This window comes from Stigmatopora argus, chromosome 7, assembly GCF_051989625.1.
Source record: "Stigmatopora argus isolate UIUO_Sarg chromosome 7, RoL_Sarg_1.0, whole genome shotgun sequence".
Taxonomy (NCBI): domain Eukaryota; kingdom Metazoa; phylum Chordata; class Actinopteri; order Syngnathiformes; family Syngnathidae; genus Stigmatopora; species Stigmatopora argus.
In genome coordinates, this window is record NC_135393.1 from 8,246,228 (window position 1) to 8,273,263 (window position 27,036).

At 38.9% G+C, this 27,036-nt stretch overlaps 2 protein-coding genes across 6 annotated transcripts in view; both read right to left on the reverse strand.

Moving 5' to 3' along the window:
• Positions 1 to 1,977: 1,977 nt before the first annotated feature.
• On the reverse strand, positions 1,978 to 19,530 carry map2k7 (mitogen-activated protein kinase kinase 7). 2 transcript variants are annotated; one of them, XM_077605088.1, is made up of 12 exons: positions 19,299 to 19,530; positions 16,806 to 16,853; positions 12,920 to 13,058; positions 12,369 to 12,435; positions 12,187 to 12,300; positions 11,985 to 12,104; positions 11,303 to 11,410; positions 10,727 to 10,906; positions 10,476 to 10,556; positions 10,087 to 10,229; positions 9,965 to 10,010; positions 1,978 to 9,226 (listed from the first exon to the last, which is right to left on the reverse strand). In XM_077605088.1, exons 1-12 carry the CDS (start codon positions 19,420 to 19,422, stop codon positions 9,080 to 9,082), a joined length of 1,317 nt encoding a protein of 438 aa, XP_077461214.1. In that variant the 5' UTR covers positions 19,423 to 19,530; the 3' UTR covers positions 1,978 to 9,079. The 2 variants fall into 2 exon arrangements, with proteins under 2 accessions (XP_077461214.1, XP_077461215.1); XM_077605089.1 differs by lacking the exon at positions 16,806 to 16,853.
• Positions 19,531 to 20,753: 1,223 nt separating this feature from the next.
• pkn1a (protein kinase N1a) overlaps positions 20,754 to 27,036 on the reverse strand; it is a 39,605-nt gene continuing 33,322 nt past the window's right edge. For all 4 annotated transcript variants that reach the window (XM_077604838.1, XM_077604841.1, XM_077604840.1 and 1 more), the window contains 15 exons: positions 26,823 to 26,932; positions 26,566 to 26,709; positions 26,391 to 26,466; positions 25,324 to 25,459; positions 25,056 to 25,140; positions 24,056 to 24,135; positions 23,795 to 23,870; positions 23,625 to 23,716; positions 23,136 to 23,312; positions 22,938 to 23,000; positions 22,509 to 22,585; positions 22,284 to 22,426; positions 22,098 to 22,205; positions 21,928 to 22,008; positions 20,754 to 21,660 (listed from right to left, as the gene is read on the reverse strand). In XM_077604838.1, the coding sequence (XP_077460964.1) occupies positions 21,457 to 21,660; positions 21,928 to 22,008; positions 22,098 to 22,205; positions 22,284 to 22,426; positions 22,509 to 22,585; positions 22,938 to 23,000; positions 23,136 to 23,312; positions 23,625 to 23,716; positions 23,795 to 23,870; positions 24,056 to 24,135; positions 25,056 to 25,140; positions 25,324 to 25,459; positions 26,391 to 26,466; positions 26,566 to 26,709; positions 26,823 to 26,932 (1,652 nt within the window). In that variant the 3' untranslated portion in view covers positions 20,754 to 21,456. The remainder of the gene's footprint in view (positions 21,661 to 21,927; positions 22,009 to 22,097; positions 22,206 to 22,283; positions 22,427 to 22,508; positions 22,586 to 22,937; positions 23,001 to 23,135; positions 23,313 to 23,624; positions 23,717 to 23,794; positions 23,871 to 24,055; positions 24,136 to 25,055; positions 25,141 to 25,323; positions 25,460 to 26,390; positions 26,467 to 26,565; positions 26,710 to 26,822; positions 26,933 to 27,036) is intronic.

The window sequence follows — 27,036 nt, forward strand, 5'->3', positions numbered from 1 at the left end:
CATTAAAAAATAGCTTAAACCCAACGAGATATGGCGTCTATATACATGCACACAGTAATAATATTTTATATAAATGTGTGGCTTACATGACCTGAAACCGGATGTCCATTATTTAAAAATTATATATTTGCCGAAATTAGTACTATTATTATTAACATTAAAATCAATAAAGAAAACAGAAATAAATTCTGGTTATAATCCCCAGTAACATTTTTTTTTGCCATTGACCATTAAAGATGGATGTCTAAATTATTTAAACTGGGAGGACTAGTTGTGAATGCTTAGGTTTCAGTGAAATACTGCTAAAGTTTGAAAATGGATGTTTTCTTGCTTATTATATTTTCATCATGGCAGGCCCTTTTAAAAGGACTCTGGGGTCTCAGATGGCCCAGGAGGCTTGATCCCCCCCACATCCAGGAAAGCGTGTTTGTTGGAATGCGGAGACTCGTCCGTGCCTGCCTCAACACAAGAGCATTAAAGAAAAAAAGCTGCAACTATGTACACAAGTAGATTAAGAAGGGAAGAAAAACATTAAAGAGGTTAAAGTTAGCAAAATTATGAAATTGTTATCGAGTTTTGGTGTGTCAATATGGTGGACAACCTTTTCTGAGGCATATATTTGATTTTGATGACACCATGGCTAGTTGACATTAAAAAAAAACTAATGTACGTATGTATAAAAATTGTGAAATAAAACTTGGGTCTCTTTTTCATAATAGATTAATCAATTGCCGGTGTGTGGATGTAGATTTTTAGATGGTAACAACTGTGGATAACCTGAAAACAAATTGGGTTATACTGGTTGTACTTGGATCCAGGAGGTAAAATCGGGAAGAATTCACCTGGTCTGATCTTCACCAATAAGATTTGGCCTTAATTTACTACCATATATGGTCAAACTTGCACTAAAATGGGGACGGGATGAGCAATAGGTAACAGAAGGCGGGGTCTACTCTTGTGTTTTTTTTTTTTTGCTGCTGCTGCTTGGACATAAAATACCTTTTGCAAGCCCGTCATTAGCTGTGTACGAACCAAATAAGTGATGGCATGTCGCAACATGACACCACGAACCTATCACACATTTTTAAGCACATACTCAGCCTGTAAGGTAGTCGCTGTACAGACAAATATATTTTTGAGCAGGATTTTAACAGGTTGCTGTCAAAACTAATCTCATTAAGCTTGTGTAATGACAATAAGATAATCAATTAAAATGAACATGGAAGGTTTTAGGCCTTTTCACCATTCTGTTTTTTTTTTCAAAGTAAAACTCAAGAGAAAAAAATTTGGTCTCATGAGTTTAAAGGATCTGTATTGAAATACAGAATGAATTTGAATACAGTGGGATTTCATCCAAGGAGTCATTCGAACATGTGCCAAAGCGTCAAATGGAGTGTGTCAGCTGTCATCCTGTTGGGTCATTTCATGCGGCCGCAGGGCAACAGTCTTGTTGCGCGACCTGTCGTACGACTTCCTGCTTTGCATCACAATAGCACGTGAATGCAGCAGTGATCGGTGAAAAGTATGAAAAGCTGTATAATGTCATCTAATGTCTAAGAATAAAATACATCTGCAGTCATGTCATAAATGGAAAGTAACAATAAAGGAGAAAAGTGGCTTTTGTTGTATAAAGGATCATTTTACACACATTTTTAAAAACAAACAAACTCCCAAATATATTTTTCCACAGGGCCAGTACAAGTACACATTCTGTTTTGAAAGTTTTGGAGAAAAAATACCAGGCAATCATTTAAAGAAGGCATCAATATGTAGTGTACAATCAATATTTCTGAAAATATTAAAGAAGTTAGGTACTACTACTACCTCTACTACTATTACTACTATTATGACAATTTGAGGAAAAAAGATTCACAATATCATTTAAATAAAGACTACAACATGAGCTTTTTATGATTTTTTATTTAGATTTTTGGGTGTTTTATTGTTGTTTTTTCTCATCAAAAGAATCCTGAGGTATTCACAATATAATGGCATTTATTCGTTTTTTTTTCAATGAGACCATGGGTTGTGTGGAACAGGATTTACAGCAACAAAATAAAACAAACGGTGCAGTAAAGCTGTGAGTTCTGAAACATACGTCTCTGTGATGCCCCCCCCCCAAAAAAAAAATAAGAATGATGGCGCCAACAATATGTTGGTTCTCTTGTCTTTATAGCAAAAATATGCTAGTCAAGCTACAGAAACAACAAAATGAATTTCAAAATTCAGCATCAGCAGGAAATCGCTGATTCATAAGAATTAGCCAAAATTCCAAACTTAGTGAACATATCTCTGTATTTTGGGAACAAAGTATAGAAGTGAAAAAATAAATTAAATAAAACGGAGTTTACACCAGTAAAGCTAAATGTCCTGGCGGTGTGTTTGCATTTGGGTACATTAAAATAATTCTATATCAAGTCTTGTGTTTAAAAAAACACACACACACAAACAACAATCAAGAAAAATAATAAATATATATATAATCAGTGAAGAAAATACACCGTTGAATGAAGTTCTTACTGCGTCACATAAATAAGACAAAAAAACAGTTGTGACTCTTACAAAAATAAGAGCGGGTCAGTCTGCAACACGAGACACAAACCCCCCAAATAATCCTAATAAAAATAAATGACAAGTGCAACATCAGTCACGACAGCCTTTAGAAAATAAAAGAAAAGCTCTTGTATTTTGACCAATAGGTTCACTTACTACAGCATGAAACAAATCAGAAAGAATATAAAAATAATCATGAAAACAGATTAAAAAAAACAAAAAAACACTCAAGTTAAAAGCAGGGCAAGGGTATTTTCTGAAAGAGAGAAAACTAAAGCAACATCACACAATTTATAACTCCAATTGTGAAAAGTGATCGAGATTTCTGATCATACACAACAACATGCAATAATAATAATAATAATAGCTGAAGGGGCAGCGAGAAGCAGGTGGACATAAACTAACGCTCTATTTGAATCGCTCCTATGTGACTTTTAAGATGTTCCAAATTTTAAACAACTTCCCTCATGGGAAATTAACAAAAGTGAAATATTATAACATCTTTTATCAACTGTACAGGTTACTCTATGTAACATTTTTACATTCGTAATGGTCATAAAAGTATTCAAACGAAGTGAAGCACTGTATCATGGAACTACATTAAAGCAAAATTACAAATAATGTCGAATAATTATTGCTCAGTGTGCTGAGTCCTCTCCAATGCTGAAATAAATTTCATTTCTGTGTTGTTTAAAATCTTTAACTTTGGAGGATCCACTCTATTTATACTAATCTATTTGTTCAATTTGGTGTCATCTTTGCCCTGAATAATATCCATCATAAAAACTCAAAATAACCTTAAAAGCGTACATCGTATAAATCATCAAATACAATGATCGTAAAAAGACACACAATTAAAATAATTATAATAATAAATCATCAATACAGACTTTTGGTAGACTTGTGTACAGCTAAGTGAAAAGAATCAAATAAAGGAAGAGAGCTTTCTAACAAACACTGCGTGTGGTGTGACGATGAAGTGGAATTGTGAGCTTGACACAAGAGCTTATCAAAAAGAATTCAACATTCCTGGCAACAAAAAACAAGTCATGTGCAACCCTCTAAAAACCAAACAAAAGGAAACAGCTCTGACAACGACATGGACTTAAGAGACATTACAACAGGGGAGCGAAGAACCTTTTTTTTTTTTACACTTAGGCAAAATGTCATCAGGGTTTGTGGGTCAAATTAAAATATTAAATCTGTTAATTTTTAAGTTCGCTGACAAAGAAATAAACAAAACACGACTTTGTAACTACTCGCAATTTGCTAGGCTGCGCATATTACATGTCTTTTAATTCAATGTGATTATAGATTACTGCCAATAACATAGTATTCTGACGTTGCACTAATTGTTTTCTTACCCAGCAACAAAACCTATCAAACATGTATTTAAAGAGAAAAAAATGCACATCTTAAATGTGCTTTGGTGTTAAATTAGACATCTTATTTTTCTTTTTCAATCAATATTAACCTCCTATGACCTGATCACAAAGTCAAAGACTACAATGATAAATTTTGGACTACAAGGGCATGGCGTCCGTCCACTTATGATGTGGACATATCAGAAACTACATCATTTAAAAAGATATTTTTTGTTTGTTTTTACACTCATCAGGTTCAAATTAGCCGAAATATCAAGAGAAAATAAAAATGCATGCCTTGCAAAAGTCTTAGGAGGTTAACTTAAAAACAGGGCATTTCTGTGGGAGCAAAGGGGATTTAATCTGAATTTCCCTGCTGTATATGGCCTGTAGTGTTTTTGGTTCTTCACCCCTGCTTAACAGCATTGCTATAGTCCCCCTCACCCCTGAAAAGAAAGAATCAAGAAACAAGCTAAGAAAATCCGTCCCTCCCGATACAATCCATAAATAAGTATCAGCTAACTGAAACTGGTTGTGTCACACTACGACGGTGGGAGTCTTTATAACGTACCGCTAAGACCAAGCCCACACAATTTTGCATGACTGCATAGTGACAATGATATTTGGTTTACTTACAGATGGGATTTCAAACAAACAAATACATGGGGGGGTGGGTGTCTATGGGGGGGGGGAGACAAATCCGCTGCTGGACGCCAAGGCACAGCTCAGGTAGGCGCTAGCAGATAGCTTCACTGTTTATATACAAAGCCTGCAAACTAATATACACATCAAGCCTGGGTGGGACCGCTTTAAATATTTGGTGTCTCTACAGCAGGGGTGGGGGGCTTTTTTATTTTAACCTCCATTCGACAAAGTTCTCCACCAGCCATACTAAATCCGATGGGTCCATACCGGGCCCACACCCCTGTTCTACAATCCAAGTGGCATATAGAGCATCATCTTCTAAACAAAAGAAGGTTAAACAGTGGGAGACTGGATCCACGTGAGGAATTGCAATGGGAGTGAGATTGGGGTGAGGGTGAGGGGGGGCAACACAGATTCAGCATTATCTTTGAATGGATTCCATAGCACCTGAATTTGTACAGGTGAACATTGTGGATGTAAACTGTGGCTTTAAAGTAAAGGCAATGTTTTCAAAATGCTAAAACAGACTTATGGCCGGGCAGACCAAAATGACCCCCATTTCAAACGGATTGGACGTCAATGGTATGGAATGAGTTAAACAAGCGGTGCATTTTCAAAGTGGTTAAATCTGGATTTTGTTATGTTTTTTATTTCAGATTATCCTTCATTGCTAGTTAATTCATAGGTTGCCTGCCGTTGATGAAGATCACTTGAGTAAACATAAAATGCTGTTTTGGAATGGTGGTATTTAATAGGCCGGGCGATAATTCAAATTTATGAATTGATTATAGCGGATGTTGCAAAATATAATTAATTCCAGTTTTAGTGTGTTGTTTTTTTGCGTAAAAGGTAATCTAGCTAAGTTATTTAATATATTATTCCGTTGGAGTTTGTTTCTCTGTCAAGGTTTTACTTTGTTTTTAGGGGATGACAGCACAAATGGGGCGGGGACTTATGAATATTTACTTTTGTTAAACATTTATTTTAAACTTGGTTTGATTTTTCTGTGTCAATTGTCTTTTTTATCTTCTTAAAAGGGGTAATCTGGAGAAGTTTAAAGTTTAAACAAAAACCAGGATCAACAGCGCCTCTTGAGGACACGTTTGGAGATCCCAGTTGTCAAGCAAAATACTGCTGCATTTTAATTTTTGGTAAAGAAAATTAGAATGCAGTAGTTTGTAAAGAAATTTAGCTTTTCAGTATTTTTTGCAGTTAAAAAATGTCTGAAGGGGCGGCCCGCCGGCTGACTGGTTAGTGCGGCGGCCTCACAGAGGGGGACCTGGGTTCAAATCTAGGTCGGTCCACCTGTGTGGAGTTTGCATGTTCTCACCAGGCTTGCGTGGGTTTTCTCCGGGTACTACGGTTTCCTCCCACATTGCAAAGATATTCATGGTAGGCTGATTGGACACTCTAAATTGCCCCCAAGATATGAGTGTGAGCATGAATGGTTGTTTGTCTCCTTGTGCCCTGCGACTGGCCGGCTACCAATTCAGGGTGTCCCCCGCATATGGCCCGAAGTCCGCTGATAGGCTCCAGCACCCCCGACAACCCTAGTGAAAATGAGATGAGATGAGAAAAATGTCTGGTTTTACAGGTAATGTTCAATGTTTACCAATAAAACATAAGGGACTGGAATATTAAAGGTGCATGCTGTTGTATCTGATTGAAAAATAATCGGGATGGGCAGATTAGGCTTTTTCAGTTGACATGATATTTCACATTCACATTTCTGAATGAATAGTCACCCGAATCGGGCGTCACTCAGAGCGAGTGAAATTTCTGACATCCAGTGACGTCAAATTGAAATGCAAACTTACAAAACTCCATTAACGACTCATTTTTGGACTGCTCGGCCTCTGTCGTATGTCAGCGTGCGCCAGTCTCCCTCTGTACATTTAGCCTTTCAAAAACGGAGATTTCATATATATCATCGCCGATGGCAATCAATAACAACAGTATTACAATAACAATGTATTTGTTGGGTTGTGGACAACCTTTGGTGTGGAGTTGTCAAACTTTCAGTGGATGGGCATGACCTCCTAAAGCATCTGGACAGACAGACAGATAACCCGCCTATGGTGTAATGACTTTCATTAGTTGTACGAATTATGTGAGGTGTGAAGGGGTTAAATTGTGTCACGTGTTAGTGCTTTTCGCCTTTCTCACAACGTGCTCTTCTGGTCGGTATTTGGTAAAAAAAAACACGTGTGGACTTTGCATTGGAGTTCACGTATTTGGCAAAAGTATTTGGAACTTTGGGGAAAAAAACGTGACGCAGCGTCTAAAGCAATCAACACAATTAAATAATAAAAATAGTAGCAGCATTAAATAAATAGTTTCAACGGAACACAAATGTTCAACTAGCTATGAAAGCTTTGTACAATGGCGGCTGTCACTTTTCACTCTTGACACATACTAAACTTTACTTTGCCTCAAACTTTACCTAGACTTTCTTCATGACCTTATCTTTCCACACATCTTTACTGCCATCTTCACCTATCACGTCTCACACTTTCCCTTTTTGACACTTAGCTTTTACCTCGCTCATTCAGTACCACTCATCACGTGTCTCTGTCAGTGATTTGCTTTGGTGCCTAGTCAGTCAAGTCTTTCCTATCCTAACCTAACAATCCTCAACAACCTAATTGCAGAAAATTAACATTCAAGTTTATGCTCTTTAAGCTAAAATAATAAGTTTTTGAATAAAGTCTTGATAAAACCGCTTTTTAAGGCGTCACATTAAAGTCAGTTACAAACCAATTTTGAGGTTAGATGAAAACTAATTTTAAAAATCTAAATTAAAACAAAATTCTTAAACTATTACTAAATATTAGCATTTGGGCATGATATAAATGATGGCTACGGCAATATTTATCTTTGAATTAAATAGTTTTGAATGTAATATCTAACAGCAAGCATTAAATTATGCCACGAGTATTCTATTTTCTTTTTTTAAACTATGTGTTTTTGCATTCATAAGATAATGGGTAATTACAGCACTATGTAAAGTGGTGAGTTGATAGTTTTATCATATGAACATATGTAATGTTTGCTTAATCACTAGTAGTGTGTCCCTTTTCAGATACAATAGATAAAAGGTGTTTACATAGACCAAAGAAGAGCCCCTTTCAGACATGCCCTGAAGTGTGGTAATGTGACATTCTTGAAACAATTCATGTTTATGTGTAAACAAAATTTGTCGACTCACTATCACAATAAATCACTGCCTTGCGGCGTATTCACAATCTTAAAATGATTGTTTTGCCCGGCTAATTATCATCTTGAGCCCATAACGCAGTTCAAGACATGATCACACGTTTTTAAATTTTGTATTTTGTTCGGCCTAAAAACTTCTGCAACGAAACCTCTCTTTGTTTGAAAATTATAATTTATGGCAATAATTGACTGTCATTTCAACAGGACGCTACTTGAATCGCTTGGTCTCCACCTAGCAACTGCGATCACCTTTGGTTTAAAAAAAACACTGAAAGTGGAGGCAGACAGAGAGGTTGAGGTAGTAGACAACCAAGTAAAGAAGACAGGTGCGCCACACTTGATAACATCCAAACACTCCCATTTCAATTTCTTTGTACAAGTTTAACTCGTGCCCTTCCAAGTCTCCACGTAGAAAAAGTAACACTGCAACCTCCCTATCATTTCCATTCTAGCAGTTTCTTTCCACCGCCTCCCAGCTCACGCAGTAATCAATAACAATAACAAAAAGGTTAGAATATAGTTAATTTTTTTCTGAATTTCCCCACCTAATTGCCTTCCGTAACTAAAATATAGATTGTAGCGCATTCACTTGAAAGTGTTAAAAAAATTTCTGCGTGTGTTACAGGTACATGTCAATAAATTTAAAATTGTAGAAAAGTTAATATATTATATAATTATTATTAATTTAGAAGTTCATATTTCAGTATATAACTCAAAAATTGAGACTTAGATTGCTATTAATTCTCATTCTTATTACATTATTAAAATTCATCTAGATTGAGTTATAGTATTCTAATACCACATACTTAAACGTATAAAAATTAAAATTGATTAATTCATTTGCTACCATTGACTGCGACAACCGTCCACAGTCAATGGGAGCACATTACATGAAAAAAAATCTAATTAATTGAGATGGCTCGTGACAATGTGTTCATATCTGAATATCGTCAACAGATGTGCACGCGACAGTGGGCTTTATGACACCCAATGCCTAAGCAGCTACAAAAAAGTGACAATATTATCGACTACTAATTGCGCACGAATCTCACGAACTAACTACAGCGCACACCCGTTTTCCATGTCTGCCTGTCCAGATTGACCATGCTATCCATCCATCATTTCCTCCCTTCATCATATTCGCCACCCCCCCAAAAAAAATCTGTGGTTATCATCATCCCGCTCTCCGAGGGCTTCACCGGTGCACAGAGTCTAAGGCTGGGCTTAGCTTCTTTCGGCTGAGGAGTGACTACATTTGAGAAGACTGTTGAGCTATTGGCGGGCGAGGGGCTCTCTGCGGGCTACCTGCTAAAGAGCGAGGCGTGGAGCTGGTGCTGATGACTGAAACACTGACTGCTACGAGGTGACTCGGTGCAATCCATCACTGCCTGGAACCAACCAGCCACGTCCACCTCAAGCACCTCGTAACGTCGGATGAAGCGGTGTACCTGGAATAAACGGACACAAAGAAGATTGCTAAGGCTGGATTTAAAACATTTTAGGTACAGTTCGGCACTTAGATTCATTGACCACGACCATGCTCGGAACTCAAAACAGGTTTTTGTAAATGTCATCTTTCCGCATTCAAGTGATTGGAAATTAGAGGTGCACCCATCTATCAGGGCCAACTTGGTACATTTTGAGGGCTTAATCTTCAGTTGTACACTAACAATATAACCAATCATGTGCGTCGAGCGTTAATTAGCCACATTAGCCCACTGGCATTTTGATGTTCTTTATGTGCATGTGTTCGTGTGCTAATTTCAGCTTCCTCCTGACCTGCATGAATAGGGGGTTAGGGTTAGTTTTGCATGCTTGTTATCTTTTTTAAAATAAATAAATCAATAATTTTCTCATCATTTCCTCTCATTTTTGTTTTCTTATCTTTCATACAAAATTGGGACACTTCAATTTTAAAGGGTTTAGTTCAGGGGTGGGCAAATTGGACAATTGACATATAAAGTAATGCTCTACTTACAATAACAACAACAACAACAACAACAAAAAGTTCAGAATCAAGTTTTGGAACCAATTAATTTCGTAACTAGAGGTACGACTGTGAATGACAATCTAGCATTTGAAGGGTTACACCATTTATAACATGCTTATTTTTATTATATAATGTGCATTTGCAGATATCCAATGTGGATGAGCTTTTTTTTTTTTTAAATACTTTGATAACTTACCAGCAATTGGTGGTATTTTGGCCTTTTTCTGTGATCCTTAGTTAGGCTGTGGAGAGAAAAGGGAGTTCCTGTGAATATTCTAGATAAAGTATAATAGTGTTGATTATGTGTGTTTAGCTTACCAATCTTTGACGAAGGACTGGAAATCAAGGGAAAATCCCATGCTGAGTGGCAGCAGAGGCGGGTCTTCCTGCAGCACTTTGGTCAGAACCTCAAAGTCTGTATTGCAGTTCTTGTAGGGAAACTGTCCTGTGGCCAGCTCCACCTAGTGCACACCAGGTGACAGTGACAGTCATTGAGTCTGCAGCATTTCATTTCATTTCACAATGAAGTGCATGATTTTAATATTTGGACTTACGTACATAGATACGTAGATCATAAACATCTCTATACATATAATATATATACACACACATCAGTACAAGCAAAGACAACCATACATTTTTTTCAGGTCTTCATAGACCTTACAATTATTATTTTTAAAAATTATATCTGTACATAAGAATCTTACCAGAGAGATGCCAAGGCTCCACACATCGGCTCGGATATCGTAGTCAGGTTTGGTGGGATCGGGAGGGTCTATTCTCTCAGGCTGCAGGGATCAAACCAAATTAATGACACTATTCTAAATATGTTTTATCGATTAAATATATTTTGGTGAGTTTTAAGAGTTTTATTTGTTAATTAATCAAATATTTATGACACCTTTACTATCTGATAAGAAATATTTACATCTGTATAAGATGATTTGTTGTCACTCACCGCCATGTACGCCGCACAGCCAGCGCTGCGAGTCCTTGCTTTGGAGTCAACGAGGCGTCCACTGATACCAAAGTCACATAGTTTGATCTGACCTTTTGCATCCAGTAGAATGTTGGAGGGTTTAACGTCTCGGTGGATGACACCGTGTTTCTCTTTCAGATACAGTAAGGCTTTCACTATCTAGAGGTGGAACACAGTAATAATTAAAGCACAACATTTAAACAAACAAAGCCTTTTTATGAATATAGGCATGAGGTGTAGCTACTTAAGATAAAAAAAATACTTATTAACATATTTTTGCTAATTATGGATTTATTTCATTTTTTATCGTTCATAACAATGATTGAAAGTTTACCAGTGGTTTTACCTCTTCTTGATCACCTGTGGGTGCTAACTATACGTTGTAACTAGCAGTGCTCAGATGAATCAATGTTTATGATACTTTTTGTGACCAAACATTTCTGCCTAGTCCATGTGGAAAAACTGATCTCTGCAAAACTTATCTCTTTGATATTTTAGTTTTTAAACTGAATTATTTAAGTCATCATTGTCACCGGACTTCATTGATTTACTTACTGCAACAGTCATCTTTCCTAAGATTTGTTCAGGGATGGGGCCTTGGACTCTCTTCTTCAGCTTCTCAGCACATGTCCCCATCAGCTCCATGGCAATAAATACATCTGTCTGTAATAGTGAGTGCATACAAAATGTTATCTAAATATTAATATGTTAGGGGACACCATAATGATATTTGTTTCATTGTTGGAAAATAGACTGGAAATTCCTAAGTCAAGCACACGAGTGCTCCAACCTGGTCTTAAAAATTACATAATGTTTGCTAATTGAAATGGATCGAGGGATACATATGCTTTGTGGTTGCTATCGATGCATTACCAAATGTGATTTTTTTTTAAACCAATGTTATATATGTTGCAGACACGCGTAGGATAGGTTCCATCTCAGTTTTTTGTCTTTTACATTTTTTTAACTCCCCTGTGTTAAGAAGGTTCCTCGCTAAAAATGATTTTTAAAAATGTGTGCCCCAACTTAATCCTGCACCTGGGAAATTACCCAATTCTTGAAAAACTTCGGAAAACGAAGAAAATCTCAACTAAAACCAGTAACTTCAAGAAAAGTGCTAATTAAAAAAACGAAACATTTCAATCCAAAAACTGAATTCAAAGAAATAAATTATATACCAATTAAAACTAAACTTGAATGAAAAGATTCTGTTTTAACCAATTTCGAGAACACCCACATTGGTAACTATGGCACCGTAGCATTGGATGATATAAGGGCAGTCGTGACTTTTCAGCACCACATCGAGGTCCATGAGGATCCGCTTGTTCTCATCCTTGTTTCCTGTCCGCCGCATTTGCTAAGGACATGGACAGACACTTACGTCTTAAAATTACACATTCATTACTAGACCAACATAAAGGAAATTCAGAACAACTTACTTTGACAGCAATGACATGACCAGTCTTCTGGAATCGCACTTTAAACACCTGCCCACACGTCCCGCTGCCAATCTCCCCCTCATTAAATAAATCTGTCACCTCAGCTGGATACCTCTGTGAAAGTTGTAACAAATGAACATTATCACTACTTGTTTTGTCAATTTGTTTTGTCAAGAACTCACCTGTCCGTCAATTTTGAGATAACCCGTTTGTTTCATGATCTCTTGCAATTTCTGGTCAATTTCGGCACTGTGGGGACAAACACAAAAATATAAATACAATTCATTTTTACGCTTTCATTCATGAATTATAAGGTGTTTTTTAGAGGACAGGGGTTTTAAATCTGTGGCCCACGGGACAATATTTTGCAACCCCAGTTTGACAACCAATTGTTATATCAGGGTTGTCCACACATTGCAATGGATAACAAAAATAAAATAAATTCATATAAAAGGAAGTAAAGCATGGAAAAGGGAATCATGTAAATAGTATTCAATTAAAACTGTTAAAATGAAAAAGAAAATATATATCAAACTAATAAAAAAATATTCCCAAAATTGTCATGAAAGGAAAAAAAATTAACATAAGCAGCCAATATGAGTTAAGCTAATGACAAATTTTAAACAAGTCCACTGTAGTGACCATTGTCCCTGAAAGCATTAATGTAGTTAAGGTCAGAAAAGCATTGGTGCATTGTGTGAGGTTATGAATATGAGTCTGCGTCCACGCATACTTCTCTAGGCTCTTCTGTAGGCCGTACTGTGGGGTGGGGAGGTTGAGTATGTTTTTAGGGCGGCAAGGGTGGTGCTGAGGTGAGCTTTCTGAAGATGATGAGCGGCTTCCTGCGTCGTTGGCCAGGGGCAGCTGGAGGGCTGGTGCCGAGAGAGGGAACGATCAGTTAGGGGCAGGCAGTAGTAAAATTATTTTTATACGAGAAGTCTGCTTGTCAAACAACATGGTGAAGCTTTCACCATACCCAGAGAAATGATTACCCTATTTTCTGAAACCGTGGCCAGGAGTTTCTAAAAAAAAAACATGTGAGAGGGTTCTATTCTATTTGTAGTAGGGTTGTAAATCACCAATTTCATTATCAATCAGTTTTGATTCTTCGAACAATAATATCTTCTGATAGTACATTGCCTGTTACAGTTCCATCCGATTCAAGCGAGTCTTGGATCAAATTAACATTGCTTCACATACACTGTGTAAAAACACACTTTACTTCTCTTGTCTGAATTCTGATCAGACTAAAAAATCTATTTTACGTCATTATTGAATGTTGCTAAATGACACAAAAATTGTATATTGTTGTTGTTTTTTTAGGTCAAGGGCAATGCTGCACAAATAATTAAGATGTTGAGTAGTGGTCCGCACAATACTGTCCCATTGAACTAAATTGGTCCCTGGGTTGCAAGTTTGAGAACCTTGAACCTTGATTTAAGATATTTACTCTTGAAATATCAGTACATACCAGCACTAGCAACAGTATGTTATAGCTAGCAGCCGCAGTCAGAAAAACTGATTTTGCTACCCTCTTCTCTGTTACTTAGCCTGAGATACCTGAATTTACTGAACCAAATGGTACACTATTATATTAAAACACCCCTGGGGGAAAAAGGCCAACGGGATGGATGGCTGGACTCGTGATTAGAATAATAATGAAGTGTGGCCTTGTAACACTGTAAACAGCTCGTGTGATGTTGCACTTTGGTCCAGATATTTTTGTAGTGGAGGGAGGAGGCACCCTTTCAGCTTCCATACCGCCCATCCTCGAAAGGGTTGAGGGGGTTGCTGGAGCCTAACCCAGCTGTCTTCGGGCGAAAGGCAGACTACACCCTAGACTGGTCGCCAGCCAATCGCAGGGCACACAGAGACACAAACGACCGTCTGCACTCCCAATCATACCGCCACCAGTGGGAATTGAGCTCGCGCCTGCCCGCACCAAAGTCAGGCGAGTGAACCTCGACACCACGAGGCGGCTCTAGAGGCACACTTTTGATATGAAATTATGTCAAAACTACCAGACCGATTGAGACTCAAGATCGCTATTACGTTTCAGATGATTACAGTGATTAAGTTTGGCCCAGAAAATTAAAGGTACAATTTTGGTTGGAATAGCCCTTTTATTTGTACATCTATTATCGTCATGATGTGAGGAACTATTATACAGTTCCACGTCTTCCTTTCCAAGGAAATTTCCCGAATACGGGATGAACTAAAATTCTAATCTAATCTAACACCCCGTCAAATGATTAATCCTGGGGTTCCTCAGTTTATATTAAAGTTCAACAGGTCATTAAAAATTATTAAATCGTTCAGTGCCATTCACACTTAGAACCATCAAATCTTGTGGCTCTTTTCACCCTGCTGTGAATTTAAATTAGTTTGTTACTATGAGAAATCCAATCAATTTAAACCGGCAGTAAATAGCATTAGTTAATTTGCTGCCAGTTCTTCCCAGTTAAATGGATCGAATGTAAATCGCCATCAATGGGACCCAATGAGTTAAGTTTGGTTCTCGCTTCAGCTCGTATAACGGTGTCTGGATTGGATACACAAACTTGGGACATGTACCGATACTGAATTGATACATGTGATTCGTGTGTACAGAGAAATCTGGTATCTGAGGTGCCATAACCAGCATATGGTAGTTATGTTGAGCTTCACAGAGCCCCAGACATCACAAATATATTGTTTTTCTTGCTATCATATTATTGAGAAGTGTGCAATTTATTGACACATCTCAAACATTTGAAACCAAAATTGTTTCAATTAAGGAATATAGTAGGCTGATTGCCTATTTTGGGTTATATTTTTGCATCTGACATTTCTGTAGCCAGTGCTTCGCCAATGATGAACCCCACCACATGTCACTGGAGCAACTGAGTGTTATTGTATAGCTGTAAAAACAATAGGTTTGCTGGGAATGGTCGCATCCATGCCCAAGAATGTCTCGGTTACTTGTATTCCAGAGCCTGTCGAGGGAAAACCACTTAGTGAGGAGGAAAAGGGTTAGTAAGATTGCATCGCCACAGTTTGGCCAGCTCCAGATTTGTGGACACACACGGGCACATGGAGCCAAAAGACGAAGAGGCAAACACAGGCATAAGGTTGCAGGTGCCGCCCCCTCCAGGTGTGGAGGAACAACGGCCATAGCACAGCTGGAAGTTAGTTATTTTTTTCCAGTCCCGGGAGAAAACAAACATGAGAGAAGAAGACGAGTGTTCACCGCACTGCGGGGATGCTGGATTAGAGACTGTGTCAAAAACAAACAAACACTACCACCCGCCAAAAATATCTAAAATGCGACGTGCAAAAGCCACATGCACTGTGCGGTTGTCCGCCTCCGGGATAACTTGTGGTTAATCATCGGACAACTGCGTGGCACACACACGCACACGCACACGAAGACACAAACGCAACCCTGCCACTCGCTGACGCTCAGACAGGACAGAGAAGAAATGGAAAGATGAAGGAAGGTGTGATTTGAGGGGGATGTGTCAAATATAAACAGAATACCTGTCAAGGAACTGCCTCAGAAGGAGATGATTCATAAATCCCAAAAGAAATATATCTCCTACATGAGTTGCCGGTATAATAATGCACAATGTGTGCCTAAAATTCAATGTTGTACAAAGGAACCTCATAAGTCATACCATTGTGCCCTCGATTGGTAACATTTTTAGGATGTAGTCCACCTATGCCCAAAAGTCAACTAGGATGGTACCAATTAAAAATGGTAGGAAATTAACAGATGCGATTTTTTTTTTACCTTTGTGCATAAAAGAATGGGGGAAATTTGTAGTTGTAAAAGGTGATCTAACACACAGCAGTTAAGTAGAAATATATCCGAATCAATTTATATTTGGACATTTTATGCACCATCAATATTTTATAATGTCATGTTTCAACCCATTATAAGACAAGTGATTATTTTGGGTCATTTAATAAAAAAAAACCCATAAAAAGCTTTACATTTTGGGTCATGTAAGCCATAATATTAACATTTGGTAAACAATTATAGTCTAGATTACCCAAAATGTTATGCCCACATACAGTGTGTGGAGCCCAGGTCTAAATTATAATTATTAATGAATAGTTATTTATTTTCTATGAAAAAATAATTATAAATTAATACACTGTTGTGTTGACAAAAAACAATTTATACAGTTACACTCCGCTTAAGGCCCCAATAACACTAAAATTGCAGTCCATTGCAACAATAGACATCCAATTTATTTAAACTGGAAGGATTAGCTAAGAATGCTCATCTTTCAGTGTCATTGACGGCACAAGACGTTCAATTTATTTTGATTGTGAGGGCTGACAGTCAGTATAAAAAGTAAAGTAAATATTTACCTGCGACTCAGGACTTAAACCTAAATGTAAGTCGTGGTATAAATATAAGGCCTTTCCTGACAGGAATTAGACTGATAAAAAATAACAGGTTGAGTGAGGAAAGGAGACCTGTTGAGATATGGTGATGAGACAATGTGAAAGAGAATAAAAAGGGGAATGGGTGGTAGGTAAGTAGATGATGGGGTTGGCCTTGTGAGAGGGTACAAGAGAGCTGGGAGGTTGTAGTGCGTTGGCAGATAGAGCGATGGATTGAATGATACCTGCACGTTGGGAAGGAGCTGGAGCAGGACTGAGCTGGATCACGATAACTAGACGGAGGAAAGAAAATACAACACACACACGCACATTACTGCACTGCAACTACTACAACATTACCACGCAGAAAGACACCCACAGATTCCGCTCTCATACTACACGTACACTCTTATCTTTATATATATAAAACAAACACACAAAAATAAACATTACAACAAAGCTGTGATGATTCATGGAGACGAATGACAATTTGATGTTTTCAATTAAGATAGAATATATCGGTAATTTTGTATTAAAAACCCAACAGCACTTGGAGGCAGATGAAGTCCATGGATTCATAAGAATTAATTTGGCTAAATGGCCTATACCCATATTCCAATCAAAGTTAGCAAAGATTCAGATGCTTGAAAAATGTATTCTGACTGATATGGAGGTAGTGTGGGGTGAGTTAAGAGTGAGTGTTTTTCTGTCCCAATTGGCTCGCAGTCAGAACCAATCAAGGTAGACATTAAACCTGTTTATTGTTGCAAGTTCAAGATCAAACTATTTTGTCATCAAACGGCAGCATTCACAAAGAGTCTGCTTACCTGTGGCATAATGCAACATATTCTTGGAGGAAAAAGGCTCGTTACCTTGTAACATGCTTTTTTTTTTGTAACACAATGCTAACCTTGTTGGTTTTTTGCTTTGTAGTTGGCCTATTTTTTTTTAAATTGCCACCTTACAGAAAAAGACCAGTATAAATGATGACAATCATGTGAAAGATGGTTGCTCATAGAATCTAAAAATGCTAAATAACAAAATTCTGAAAACTATGATGAAGGAAAAAGTCCTGTTCTAACAAAACATGTTAGCGTGTGAGGGTGCAGTGCAGCCATTGTGTGGCAAATGCGACGGTAATCGCACCACACGTGTAAATGGCATACATGCTGATATACTTGAAACAGGTCAAAAGTAGCTAAGAAAATAGTCCCACAACATAGTTTCTGTACCTCTGAAATATGTCTCGGTCTTTGTTCTCTGCCTGAGACTCAGAAAAAGCTTGTTTTACTATCTGACTCCATTAAAGTTTGTAGCAGAGTAGTCAATATGTGACAAGGGGATACATTTGATTGGCTGAAATAGTACTGACATTAAAAAATGTCTAACAAAGGCTAAGATGTCCTCTACTATTACCCAGCAGTAAAATGAAATGCTTTCTATTTTCCTTTAATAAAACAAGATGATTTCTTTTCTTGAGTTTAAGGGATTAAATGGTAACACATGCTTGCTGGTCAAGCGTAAGAACGATTTAAAGGTTGCATTTCCATGTTTTCTTTTCATTAATTTGACAAACTTTTTTGGGGGCAAAATGCAAGCTTTTATGTTCAGTAAATAAGAAAATGTGTCCGATGTATACATGTTTACCAGGTTTGCTAACCAGTACTTTCCCACCAGTCCACATGAATTGGACATATAGTGCAGTAAATTGCACCATAAGATGTGAATTTACAGCCATTCCTCGTAGTTTAAATGAACAGCCCGGCTTCCTAAGCATCGTCAATTGCTGCGTTTATGAATATGGAAATTTCAGTCACCGATAGAACATTTGTATTTCTCTCAAAATTCTACTAGTATTTAAAAAACTAAACAACCATATATACCAGACGATTTGGAGGATCCTTCAATTCACGAGGACAGCGAAAATCTGACACAAATACACGTGTGCTTTAAAAGGGTTTGGAATCGTTCGGAAGTAGTAAATATGAATTTTAAATCAGGAGAGCTTTGCAGTTTCACTTTATAAGCAAGAAAAAATGGAAACCACTGACTGACCGCAGAAGGATGTTATGTTTAAAATACAACCAGTATCTTAAACAATCGTTTACGTTATAGTTTTGTTAAGCAGGCCTATTTATCGTAATGCAAAATAAAGTTATGTTGGATGCAATTATTTGTTTTATGAAAACGCGACGGTGCTTTATTTGATGAGCTAATATGTGCTAGCCGCCGTCTTCTCAGGGTGAAGCCTGGCAGTAAAATGAGATTTTGCGGCAGGCTAAATTACCATAAGACACTGAAAACAATGTCGAACCGCTACACTAAGGGCAAACTACGAATGACATACAAAAAAGGCCACAAAATATAATCCTTTGGTGCTTTACAATGGGCCTGTCGCTGTCTCTTAGCACGTTAGCTCAGCATATTTGACAGCACATTAGCCCAACATATTCTGGAGGTGACTGAGCGCTTCATACTCCTTGACAGCAGGGCATAGGAAGAAAAAAAACCTTAATTTACACACACTTGGGCTCATAACATTTAACAAACATGTTAAAGTGAAACAACAAAACGTAATAGCTACGTCGTTGTTTGTTTGTTTATTTAGCTAACTAACATAGCTGCTAAGGAGGAGCATAACAGCCGATCTCCTTCACTCCCACCCTCCGACTCTTTCGCTTTTTCTCCCGACATAGTTTATCGCGACCATTGACGGACACATCGTGGTGGACACTCACTTGGTCTTGCGTGGGATCTATGGGGACTCACGTCGATCTTGAGGTCCATACTCCGCCGAGCCTCTTCGTTTTCCTGCTTTAATTTCTCCTCGATTCGCGACAGCCTCTGTTCCAGCGACGACATCTTGAAAAATGGAGCTCCCCATGGAGCAGAGCTCCACACTGCCCTCTTTGGCGGACTGGAGCAAGCGCAGGCAGGTCAGCAGACAAACATGTTGACAACATTCAGGTAGAAAAGACAACCACATATGGAAAGGTATGCGGGGAGGCGGAGATCAATGAAAGTTGACAGATTTTGTTATACTGAGGATATGCAAAATGATTGACAATCAAAAGCACACAGGAACTGTTGTACTGATAGATGGACATGAAGCCAGACAGGTACCACTTTAGTTTAAAAAAACAGGTAGGTATTTGTGACAGTTGCAGAAATAAGAAGTAGAAGGGCACAAATCTTATTTTCTGAACCGCTTTATCATCACTAGGGTCGTGGGGGGTGCTGGAGCCTATCCCAGCTGACTTTGGGCCAGAGGCGGGGGACACCCTGACATGGTGGCCAGCCAATCGCAGGGCACGAGGAGATAAACAACTATTCACACTCACACTCATACCTAGCAGCAATTTTGTGCCTAATCAGCCTACTATGCATGTCTTTGGAGCGTGGGAGGAAACCAGAGTACCCGGAGAAAACCCACACAGCCCCAGGGGAATAACTGCACAATAAATGCAACTCCACACAGGTGTACCGACCTGGATTTGAACCCAGGTCCTCCACTGTGCGGCCGACGCACTAACCACAACAAGAAAATAAAAAAATAACAGAAGCATACATTAGGTTGTACATTAAGTCACAAAAACTCAAGCACGTGCCAAAGTACGGATTAACAAACGTAGACGTTGCACAAAGAGACTGGCTTGTGGACAGATAGACAACAAAAATACACAGCCAGATATCCAGATAGAAATGTAATCAACTGAAACTTTAGTATCCTGGTGAAGAGAGGTATTGCTGTTTGGTCAGGAAAACCATGAAGACTGACAGGTAGTGCTTGGTACTGGTCGCCCGATTCAGACAAGAACTCATAGAAAATACATTTGAGCGGGTGGATAGACCTGGCAGTTAATGTTGGTGCAGGACTTTTGTCCTTTTTAAAAAAAAAATACTGTAATATAGTTTTCTGCATTTCATAAATTGCCTTCTCATGAGCAACATATCTTCAAATCACCGTATGATTCCACTGATATTTAGAAAATTAAATTGTTAGGAGTACGCGGGAATTGGATGTTGCAATATTTCCTTTCTTAGGAAATGGAACAGTGTCCTCAGTTGTGGTGTTGTGAAAATGGCCACCCTATGTTCAACATGAGTCACAGAGAGACAGCCACTGTATTGCCTGTTGAAATTCCCCAGGCTACTCAAGCAAAAAAAGGACCAAAGAGTAGATAAGGCATTAGTAAGAGTTCACATATATTTTTAATGACACCAACAGAGATGGTGTGCAGATATTTGTGCCACTTCTACTTTGCTTGGCATTTTATTGCAAATATCATTTCCCAAGTGAATCCAATTAAAAACCTGTTTTAGGGCATTGTATTGGGATTATTGCAACTGTCAAAAGTCCATGTGCACCATATGCTGCTGTGAAGAAAGTCACCAATGAAAATTCATACAGCATAAATAGAAGACGTTGACAGCATTGACGTCTGGACAGTGGTTGTTTACCCTGTGGAAAAATCCCTGTCGTAGCTTAATGTGAGGATTACTCATTAGTGGATTCACGCTTTTGACAGGTCATATTTTCTCTATTCTTAAAAAAAAATAAAAACAGTGGCAAATACGTTTGCAGCTCATCTCGTCACTATTCCTGTACTATACAAAGACTAGACAACATAAGAAATTTACTGGTCCGTGGTTTGATATGAGTACAAATGTAAGGCATCGTAAATGAGAGGCAGCAAGTCGAATCTTGCGTAATTTGTCCCGCTAATAATTTACCCAATTTCCTTCAGCCTGTGCCCCTAAAAGCTCACAGACGTGGGAAAATGACCGTAACTTCAGTGTCATCCACTTTCATTCACAGTGTTTTAACGGAACAATCATCCTGTGGAAAAGGGCGGGGGGGGGGGGGGGCTGTAACGCAACGACATCCCCGCTTCACTAGCAGACGTCTGAGACGTAGTCAAAGTCCAGGAAACTGTCCTGGTCCTTGTGCGTGAGAACGCGGGGCTCTCGAGGAGGCGTCAGGGCCGGCGGCTCAGTGGTGAACTCCTCGTCGAAGTTGCTGACATCTTCCCGGTCACCAATGGAGGGTACGAAGGGAGGCGTCACTTTCCTCTGGAGCAGTGCCTCCCAGTCTATGTTCTAACAAATAAACGGAAAAACAGATTTCTAACCATGCCCATGTATTTTGGTTAAATGCACAAGGGATTAAAGATGGAAATGATCCTTCAGCTATCATCTTACATATCTACATGCATATGTTCATTAACATGTATTGTCCCTTTATTAAATAAATCAAACTCAAACTTAATTGGATGTGATGGGAAGACATTCATGAAAGAGATCAAATTGTGACAACCAACCCTGTTTCCCACTAGTAGGAGTTCAAATAGAAGTGAGGTTTCTTACCCTGAAGAATGGCTGCTTCTTCACCTCTTCGGCATCCTTCTCACCAGAGCCTAATCGCCTCTCTGGGTTCCGCCTTAGCAGCTGCTCGTGTTCACACGCAACAGACAGGACATATATGTCAGAAACGTGCAGGCTTGTCACTGGGCGGTGTACGTTTGGCGAATACTTACCCGTCTCATGATACCAATGGCTTCGGTAGAAAGGAAGCGCGGGTAGCGGACTTCGTCATTTACAATGCTGTCAAACACTTCTTCTTCGTCATCCCCTGGGAAAGGAGACTACAGACAAACAAAGACGGAAACACGTTCATATGTGGTGACGTGATTTAGTATTATATGATTGTGTGTCGTTCTTACCTCTCCTACTAACATCTCATATATGAGGACTCCAAGTCCCCACCAATCTACTGCTCTAGTGTAGGATGTATCCGTCAGGACCTCGGGAGCCAAAAACTCTGGCGTCCCACAAAAAGTGCTGGTGCGGTCCCCGTAACCCATTCCTAGGTGATAAGACCAAATTGAGGATCATATGGCCTACAGTCAACGTGGCTACCTATTTGTCAGAAACCAATCAACATGCACCTTCTTTACATAATCCAAAGTCGGCGATCTTCACGTAGCCGTCGGTGTCCAGAAGGAGATTGTCCAGCTTCAAATCTCTACAACAGAACATCTGTGGTCAATCTCAGATTCTCAAAAAATTGACAGCAAATAAAATCTTTAAAATACTTGGCTTTCTAAGCATCAGTATGAGTGCCAATATTAACTGATCCCTGCCCTTAGGTGACTAATCCGTATGAGAGAGACGCAAATAGCAAATAATCGCTGCCAACTCTCCCAAGTCCAAATGGATTGAATGTCTAGTGTCATCTCAGGCAGGGAATGAGTTAAAATACATTCCAAAAAAAGGCTTTGTTACTTTCATAAGCCACAGTTAGACCATTAACAGTCCACCTGTAAATACCTACAATTTCAATCTGCAATTATTGTGTTTTTGTGGGTTCTATTCACCTGTACACAATCTTGTGCTCATGCAAAAATTGTAGTCCAAGAACGACACAAGCAGCATAAAACCTGAAATTTGACAAAACAGAATTTGTAACATGGATCTCAAGGAGATCATGAAATCCTTAACTCGCATCAAACACCCACTAACACGACAACAAAAAAATAGTCATAATGCTTTCATGACAAAATTTCAAGACATACACAGCCCGTGATTCGGTGAAGACGTCGGTGTGGATGTGCATCATCAGATCGCCTCCCGCCGTGTACTCCATGACAAAACACACATGCTCTTGCGTCTGGAAGCAGGCAAATAGGTTGACCAGGAAGGGGTGGTGCGACATGTTGACCGTCTCGAAGATGCGCTTCTCGCACATCAGACTTGATCAAGATTAGAGTAAAAAAGGCAGAGATGGGAGGAGATATGTTAGAAAGAGTAAAGGGATATACAGTGGAATCTATTTACGAATGCTTCAACAAATTAACTTTGTAAGTAGAGGTATCACTGTATTATGGAATTATGACCATTAACAGCCTGGATACGAATTATTCAACAAATTAACTGTGTAAGTAGAGGTATCACGGTATTATGGAATTATGACCATTAACAGCCTGGATACAAATTATTCCTTCTCTTGAGTGTTATAATTACTATGTAAACTGTAAAATGTGAGGATACAGTGAAATACACACCTTTCCACCTCATCACGTGCTATAATGTCACCTTTCTTCAGTGCCTTAATGGCGAACATTGTGCCTGTCTTCTTGAACTCAGTCAACAGTACCTGGACAGAGATATGCACAATGTCATTGAAAAAGTGGCTGGGATAAGGTCAGTTGAGGGTCTAGTCAATTAAGGGTACCTTCCCAAAATGGCCTCGTCCCAACACGGCTATCAGCCTAAAGTCTTGGAGAGACAGAGGACCTTTTCTCTGTTTACTGGAGATAAAATGGAACAATTGTGGATAAAATAGTAATACGTAAAAAATGCTGCAGATGATTTATTAGGTGACATCATTGGATACACTTAATAACGTTAGCTTGTGCTAGCGTATCAAAAGAAGTAACCAATAAATGTTCCTGACGGCATTTTGTATAACGCATTATGGCATGCGATTCTGTACCTGTTGACAGATGGGGATCGGACAGGGCACTCAGGGGTGAGGTCTGGGGGGGTAAAGGGCTCAATGATTGGCGGTCGGTCCTGGCAAGGAATGTGAGAGGAATGAAGGAGAAGACGACGAAGGCAGCCATAAAAAGACAAAGAAACACAATGTCATGGCGTGCAACACACAAACATGGAATATTGGGGTTCTTTCAGGTAGGGTTGGGATACTGTTTTTCAAAAATGTGTTAGCATACCAGAGCAAAATCCATTTCAACAGTAAGTGTTGCACTAAACATGACAGTGGAAGTGGTGGTGGTGTCGTTTTTTGACAGCAGACGCTAGTCTTGCTGGTGACGCTATATTTTGTCTCAGTTCTGATCATTCAGTTCCACTCAGTTTTAAATAATCAATTGACGCAGTTGCTATGCTAATCTCTAAACGTGCGGCCTTGAATTTGATCCTGCATTAACACTTACATGCAAGAATTAGGTTTTTCATAAATGGGCAGGGGTTTCAAACTTAGGGGGGGTAAGAGCCAACTGTGGCCTGCAGGACAATATTTTTGCAGCCCCCATTTTAAATACAATTATAGTATATGGGAAAAAATGTAAATAGTGAATAATTGTAGATAAAATATAATCCCAAATAATCAATCATGTAAAAAGCAATAAATGAAAAAAAAATGAAGGCCATGAATACTAAAAAAAATAACCATTATATATTATATTATAAAATAATAAATAAAAACAAGTTACAGTAACATGGGGCAAAATGAAGATGACAAATTAAGAAGGTATGAATTAAATCAAGTGTGCCCTGTGTATGTATTTTGTTCTGGGAATGTTATTTTATTGTGACTTCACATAGCTTGAGCTAATGATAACTTTTGAATATATTTCCACTGTAGTGACCCGTGATGCTGAAAGGGTTAAGTCAGTGATTGAAATATTTAGATTGTGTGAAACTCTTCGCACCACCCACACATCTCCCTGGGTCTGTCTGTCTGTCTGTCTCACCGGTGTGTGCACTTCGGCATCTCGCTTGTAATCGCCCCTTATTGGCGAATCGCTATCCAGACTTAGCTTCTCCACGGAGATCTCCCTGAAATCGCCGCACAAGACAAAGGAGAGTGACACGCGGAGGGGCAGCAGCGGAAGATGCGTGAAAGACAGAAACAAGAGGTTGGTTAACGTGGGAGCTGAGTCGTCCATCAAAAAGATGGGGAAAGAACGGTTTGAGGGTTGCTGATGAGTGGAGGACACATGCCCGTGCTAAATGCCTCACCCAGTATTGAGTGACAGGTTATGTGCGCTGGGGCTGTAGGTCCCAGAGTTGTTGACGGTGGGGATGGCATTTCGGAGAAGCCTGACCCACGTGCCGATGTCAACATTCATTTGTCGAGCTCGAAGGAACGCCTTGCCTGGAAAAACACAAAAGATGCACACGCCACTGATAAATATTTAAAGTTTTAATTATATTAATGTATTGGGAGTAAAATAATAATACAATTCTGAAGGGGCAAACAAACATTTCAAGTGTACCGAGTGAATATATAATTAAATTTAACTTGTTATTTATGAGGGCTATAGTGGTTTGCATGTCTTGCTCACATTTCTGAGGTTCATGGTTTGAATCTCAGCACTGGCCAATTAGTATCATTTAGTTAATTTTAAGTAAGTTTTAAGTTAATTTTATGGATAACTAAGGTCTCAATTTTCAATTTTAAGAGATGCAAAGAGACCCCGCCCTACTAGGGTGTCATCCATGCATTTTTCTTTATGGAATTCAGTATAAATCAAAGAATGAAGTGTCCATTAAAATGCAGACCGATGACGTTTTCATCACAAATGTAATAAGAGCCATAATTTACAATAGTCCAACGTATGTTACACAAGACATTGTTAATCTGGCAAAATTTGATCCCCGGTGGAGATCAGATGTTCGCCGCAGGCCAGCGTGGGTTTTCTCCGGGTACTCCGGTTTCTTCCCACATTCCAAAAACACGCATGGTAGGCTGATTGAACACTCTAAATTGCCCCCAGCTATGAGTGTGAGTGTGAATTGTTGTTCGTCTCTTTGTGCCCTGTGATTGGCTGGCCGCCAATTCAGGATGTCCCCTGCCCAGTGTCAGTAGTTGGCTGGAATAGGCTCCAGCACCCTCTTGCAACCCTTGAAAGGATAAGCGGCACAGAAAATGAAAAAATGAATATTAACTACAACCACCAGAGGCTGCTAATAGCAACATCAAATTGGAAAATGAAGGATGATAGCATTTCTATTTGCAAATGTCACATCCATCCAAACTGTGTTCAATTCATTGAAATGAGGAACTAAAGAATATATGTTAAAACCTTGCTGCTTGGAGAAGACCTTCTTTTGTCTTTGGAGGCGAGGAACTCTCTCAATAACTGGGTTGAAGAATGTCACCTGAAAGTAAAAAGACAGGCGTAAATAAGTGTTTGTTGTTATATCAGTGTACATCTAGCCCTTATTGAAGAAAACAATTCTCTGTTGTGAATGTAGTACTTCAGCAAGCAGCAGGCCTTGAGGTTCAAGCTCCAGTTGAACTGTGTGCTTTTGATTGTCCAAGAACTCTTCTAACTTCAAGTACTTCACAGCACATAGTGAGCGGTAGTCTTTCCAGTACACTGCAATCTCCATTTCCCTTGACTACACCAGGCATGGGGAAAAATGATAGATAGTTTTTGGTTGGAAAAAAATGATAGCATTGAGATAATCAATTACTATTGATATAATCATATCAATGATTTGCTTCGACCAACCCGCTCCAGCTCCACAGTGAAGGTCTGGTCCCACGCCTGCTCCCCGACAGTCTTCCAGGCGGTCTGGCCCACCAGTGTGTTATCCAGCTTGAGCACAGCGCTCACCTCAGCTATATGTACACAAACAATACACTGTATTTATTAGTTATGTCCCAATCCAATACTCACTTTTGTTCTTGGCGCCTGATATGGCAATTTGTAGAATATCGGACAG